At 35.1% G+C, this 6,000-nt stretch overlaps 1 protein-coding gene across 1 annotated transcript in view; it reads left to right on the forward strand.

Annotated features, from left to right (window-relative positions):
* LOC115209273 (death-associated protein 1) overlaps nucleotides 1-4,877 on the forward strand; it is a 37,121-nt gene extending 32,244 nt beyond the window's left edge. Inside the window, exons 2-4 of the mRNA XM_029777580.2 lie at nucleotides 755-857; nucleotides 2,251-2,305; nucleotides 3,120-4,877. Coding sequence (XP_029633440.1) covers nucleotides 755-857; nucleotides 2,251-2,305; nucleotides 3,120-3,230 — 269 coding nt within the window. The 3' untranslated portion in view covers nucleotides 3,231-4,877. The remainder of the gene's footprint in view (nucleotides 1-754; nucleotides 858-2,250; nucleotides 2,306-3,119) is intronic.
* Nucleotides 4,878-6,000: the final 1,123 nt, after the last annotated feature.

Raw genomic sequence — 6,000 nt, forward strand, 5'->3', positions numbered from 1 at the left:
GGGACAATATTGCTAAGTGCAACAGTGCTGCTAATTTAAAGGTACCCCAAGAAAGTGGTTAAGTGAATTCTATCTCCCATAGGATGCTAGACTCTGTGGATAAGATAACAATTGATTGAAACACTAGTGATTATGCTTCATGCAGGCTTACTCAACCCATACCTTCATGATTAAATGGAATATTTAAAATGATAATTTAAGTGCATTTGTTTTATAGCTGGAATCCTGCATGAATCCTGTTCAATATCAAAGTCAGTTATACACATTTTTCATTGTTAAAAGAATAAACCTGTTAGTTACTTCATTTTTTTTTGTTTTGCAAATTTAAACATTTTGTTGTCTTATTAAGCCCTGATTGTGCAAATGTTTTATTGAAGGCATTCTGGCTGTAACTACTTTGATTATTTGCAGACTGCATTACCTGATATGCTCTTCCTTCATTTTAAAACAGTAAGATTTTGATAGAAAGATATTTGGATGCTTTTCCTTGCAGTTTAAGCAACTGCATAGAGGCTTAGTTATTTTTTTCCACTTGGTGCCTTCCTTATCACTAACCATTCTTCTGTAAAAGAGAAAGAAAATTGTTTATCAGGGAGGCTTATGGAAGCAGAGATCATCTCTTTGTCAAAGGAGGACAGCATATTGGTCAATAATCCAGCTTAAGAATAAAATTTGAACTGTTCTGTGTTGTATGTGAAACAGTGGAGTAATGTCCAGTATATTAATATTATGTTTATGTTTATCTCTTTAACAGTTAAAGCAGGAGGCATGAGAATTGTCCAGCATAAACGACCAACAGATTCTAAGGTATCAGATACGCAACTCACTGCTGAAGAGCTGGAGCAGTATGGTGTTAGGTAAGATGATGATGATTATTATTAATGACAATAATAAAAAGGCGGTGAGTTGGCAGAATCATTAGCACACTGGGCAAAATGCTTAGTGGCATTTTGTCCATCTTCATGTTCTGAGTTCAAATTCCACCAAGGTCAACTTTGCCTTCCATCCTTTTGGAGTCGATGAAATAAATATCAGTTACATACTGGGGTCGGTGTAATCAACTGACACCCCTCCCCCAAAGTTTCAGGCCTTGTGCCTATAGTAGAAACAATTATTATTATTATTATTATTATATAAGGTAGCAAGCTGGCAGAATCATTTGCATGCTGAGCAAAATGCCTAGCAGTCTTTAGTCTGTCTTTGTGTTCTGAGTTCAAATTCTACCAAGCTTGATTTTACCTTTCATCCTTTCTGGGTCAATAAAATAAGTAACAGTTGAGTACTGGCGGAGGGTCAGTGTAATTGACTTAACCCTCTTCCCCCAAATTTCAGGCCTTGTGCCTGTATAATTAATCATTATTAAGAGCGTAATGGATACTCAGAATCATTAATGTTGGACAAAGTGCTTTGTATTTAATTTCATACTGAAGTTCAAATCTCATGTCTACTTTGTTCTTCATCCTTCTGGAGTCAGTGAAAATGCAGTATTGGAAGTGATTTAATTAATTGATCCCCATCTCCAAATTCTAGGCCTTGTGTCTATCATCATCATCATCGTTTAGCGTCCGTTTTCCATGCTAGCATGGGTTGGACGGTTCTACTGGGGTCTGTGAAGCCAGAAGGCTTCATCAGGCCCAGTCAAATCTGGCAGTGTTTCTACGGCTGGATGCCCTTCCTAACGCCAACCACTCCGTGAGTGTAGTGGGTGCTTTTTACGTGCCACCTGCACAGGTGCCAGACAGAGCTGGCAAACGGCCACGAACGGATGGTGCTTTTTATGTGCCGTTAGAATCAATTATTATTAGATGGATGTTAAAATTAGTAGAGTGAGGAGCAAAATACATTGTGGTAATACTTAACTATTGTATTTTCTAGCATACAAGTCGATGTATATAGCATAAACATATAGTGTATACATTCAAACATCATCACTGTCTTTCCAAATCTTACTACATTTCCCATAAAATTTTTATTCCTTCAAAGTTGTTTTGGTGTCTAAATTGCCTTACCTTTTTTGGTTGTAAGCTTTGGTTTGAAAAAGTTGACTTGTATACCGGGAAAAAAAAAATATGTTCTTTTACTTTCTTGGTCTAGTTACTGCCAAGGTCAACTTTGGCCTTTTAATCAATTCAGAATAGGTTAGCAATCATTGTAAGGGTTATATATACATCATGTGGTTATTTGTCTAGTGTTACCCAAAAGTAAGCCAACTGCTGCTCTATTTAATTTTTTTCCTTTTCTTTTCTTCAGTCCTAAATCTGACAAGAAAAATCAAACACTAATTGTATCGGGTGCAGTGATAAAGGTAATGGTTTTTGTTGTTTTTTCTTCTTTTCCATCCTTTTTCCACATTAACTTCATCTATTTCATGTACTGTAAGTGCTAATAAATGATTTTTGCAATGATATTGTTTCTATCACCATTAACCCATTAGCATTTAGACTAGCCATAGCTGGCCAAAAATATTCTACCTGTTTATATGTTGAAATTGGCCAGCTCCAGCCTCTCACATATATCCTACAATATCATTGTAACAATAAAAAAGACATTGAAATCTTGAAGCTACAAGATAGTGCCAATGAGTAATCTGAATGCTAAAGTGTTAAAGGTATATATACTAATTAGGACAATACACTGAATTCAATTCAGTCACCTATGGTATAACCCCTTCATCATCATCATTATTTAATGTCCTCCTTCCATGCTGACATGGGCTTGATGGTTTGACAGGAGCTGGCCAGGTGGGAGCCTGTGCTATGCTCCTGAGTGTGTTTTGACATGGTTTTTACAGCTGGATGCCCTTCCTAACACCAACCACTCAGTAGAGTGAGCTGAATGCTTTTTACATGGCATTCACACAGGTGAGGTCAGTTTTGGCATGGTTCTTACAGCTGGATGTTTTTCCAAATGTCAACCACTTTACAGTGTGGACTGGGTGCTTTTTAAGTAACACCTGCACTGGATGGGTCACCAAGTGACTTTACAAGACAAACTTGGTGACCCCCACCAGTGCAGGTGCCAATTACAAAGTACCTAGTCAACTTCAATCTATATAGTTTTGTGGTTATTTTTCCTTTTGATCCTAATTTTTAATTTTCTATTTTTAAAAATCTGTTTAGGGTGATCGTGACTTTCCTGAAGTTACCAAGACATTCCATGATAAACCTCTACCTATACATGAGAAACGTCCTATGCAAACACAGCATCCAATTCAACAGCCAAGAAAGTAGAGGACTGTGAGCAGATTTGTGATGAGAAGAATCAGTCTTCAGTGCTTCCTCTGTGTGCCTCCATCCACTAAAATCTATTGATATAATCCCCCAAAATACATATCTACAGTTTTTCATATTTGATTTCATTATTATTCTTTTACTTCCTCTTTTTTGAATTCATTATACTTTTCTCTTATAAATTTTTGGCCTTGTGCCTAAGTTAGAAATTGTTTGATTATTCTATATACTCTGAATTTAAATCCTGCCAGGGCCAACTTTACTTTTCTTCTGAATTCAAGAAAATAAGGACCAGTCAAGTATTGTGATCTATGCAATCGACTACACCCTTCCCTTAATGTGCTAAATTAGAAATTGTTACCAGCACAATCGAGGGCAATAGGTTGACAGGGTCAGTAGAGCATTGAACAAAATGCTTTGCAGTATTTATGTTCTGAGTTCAAATCCTGCTGAGGCCAAACTTTGCCTTTCGTCCTTCCAGAATTCATAATATAAAGTACCAGTCAAGTACTATGGTTGATGACATCAACTTATCGCCTCCCCTTCAAAATTGCTGGCTTTGTACCTAAATCAGAAACCATCATTAGAGTGGTAGATTGGCAGAATCATGAAACCATCAGGCAAAATGCCTCGTGGTATTTGTTCCAGCTCTTTACATTCTGAGTTCAAATCTTGCCAATGTCAGCTTTACCTTTCATTCCTGTAGGTTGACAAAATAAAGTACCAGCTAGGTACCTGGGTTGAGGGTAATAACTAATGCCTCCACCCACCAACTTCTAAATAGCTGGCTTTGTACCTAAATCAGAAATAATAATTATTATTATTGTTAATGTTCTTGAGAAGAAATTAATCAAAAATTCAAATTTACTTTTAATAATTCTTTTATGTGCAGTGAGGGACATTGTTTTTTGGTTTCTATTCATTATTCTTTTGAAAAATTTTCTTTTCATATACTTCAGTGTCTTTTATCTTTATAAAATTATTTGGTAACAAAGATCAAACTGAGTGGGGCAGAAACGGTTCAGTGCTGGAACTAAATGCTTTGTGCTATTTAGTTACGTCCCTTTACATGTGTGACCAGTTCAAATTTGTGAGAGGCAAGTTTTCTTTTTGATATGATGAGGGTCAATAAAATAAGCACCAATAGAAGCAAAGAATAAGGTGAGGGGTCAGTTCAATTGATTTCACTTCCCTACTAATTGTGTGAGAAATCATTACTACACTTACATTTTATTAATAGTTGGCAGCTCTTTATAAACACTAACCAGGTCTTCTTCAGAAAGCATTTCAATGAAGAAAGTATCTTAACAGAAGTCAACTCTATTGATGACATATATGTGTGTGTGTATATGTACATATACATACATACACACATTGAGTGTTCTTTATTCATGATGTCACATACTGACATAAGATTGTATGTTGTACCATGTATACATGTAAACAGTATAATAACTTTTCATGTGACTTTTACCTCACAGCGTAAAGTTTATTCATTGACATGAACATTTTCGTGTTGCTGTTTGCTGGCACAGACTATCACTAGTTTCCTCAGTTTCTACTATTTCATACACACACATGTTTATTTTCCTTCAAAGAAAACCACATTGCAGTAATTGTATCCATTATACAGGTGTAAAATTAGATCAAAATAATATTAGAGGTTAAAGTATGCCAAATATTAAAAGAACAGGAGAAAACTTTATTGTGAATTTACAGTTTCCCTAATGACAAATATTGAATTACTATTATTTTTCAATGGAAATGATTTTTTTCTAGGTAATTTAGTAAATATTTGTGAAGATTAAAGAAGACAAATTACTTGTTGGTTATTATTACATATAAACAGATACAGTCCCTATCCCCAAGGAGGCAAATTAGACAATTTTTTTTCTCCTCTGGAACCAATGAATTTCATTCTTTTCCCCTTTTTCGTTTGTTCTTTGTTGAAAGCTATTTTCATGAGTTTTTAACTTGTGGTTTTGCTATACCTTTGTAATCTAAAGAAAAGATTGTTAATTTTTTTTCGAATGGCATTTTAAAAATTGGAAAATTTTGTAAAAATAAATAATATTTGAAAAATGTCTTTCTTTTTTTGTTAATACAAAACAGTTAAGATTTCTTTTCCTGTAATAATTAGAGCCAATGATTAAAAAATAATAATTTATCAACTTATGTATTATATTGTTTTATATCTATTCTTCTAGACATGGCAGGTTAAGAAGTGTGCTTTGCAATTACATGGCTACAGATTCAGTTCTACTTCATTACATTTTGAATAAGTTTCTTCTTGTGAGTGTGATTCTCAAGATAGAATGTGTGTGGAAAGCCTGTCTTGACTACCTGTTTCTGGATAGTAGACTTAATCTGTTTAACACCACCACCTGGAATTTAGGCAACTTTGTTGCCAGTATATTTACCAGGTTCTTGGTTTGAGGATGACTCACTATCTCAACATGCTCTGTTCTCCTGTAACTATCCGTGAATCATGTTTTTGTTTTTTTGGTGGTGGGGCGTCCCCACACTCAAACCATGTAAGGTTAGAATTAAGTCAGTAAACAAATGTTATGCGAGTGATTGCATCCTGATATACAGCAGCTTAAACCCTGCTCTGCAATACCTCTGAAATATGGCAACTTCCCATCTCAGTTGATACTTTGTAAATCTCACCTTTTGGGATCAAATATTCTCAGATCTTGCCTAATAGTTTCTTACCAAGTCTGAGTTAACCATCACCGACTTGTAGATCTGTTTTACTTAATGCCCACAC

This window comes from Octopus sinensis, linkage group LG3, assembly GCF_006345805.1.
Source record: "Octopus sinensis linkage group LG3, ASM634580v1, whole genome shotgun sequence".
NCBI classification, from domain to species: domain Eukaryota; kingdom Metazoa; phylum Mollusca; class Cephalopoda; order Octopoda; family Octopodidae; genus Octopus; species Octopus sinensis.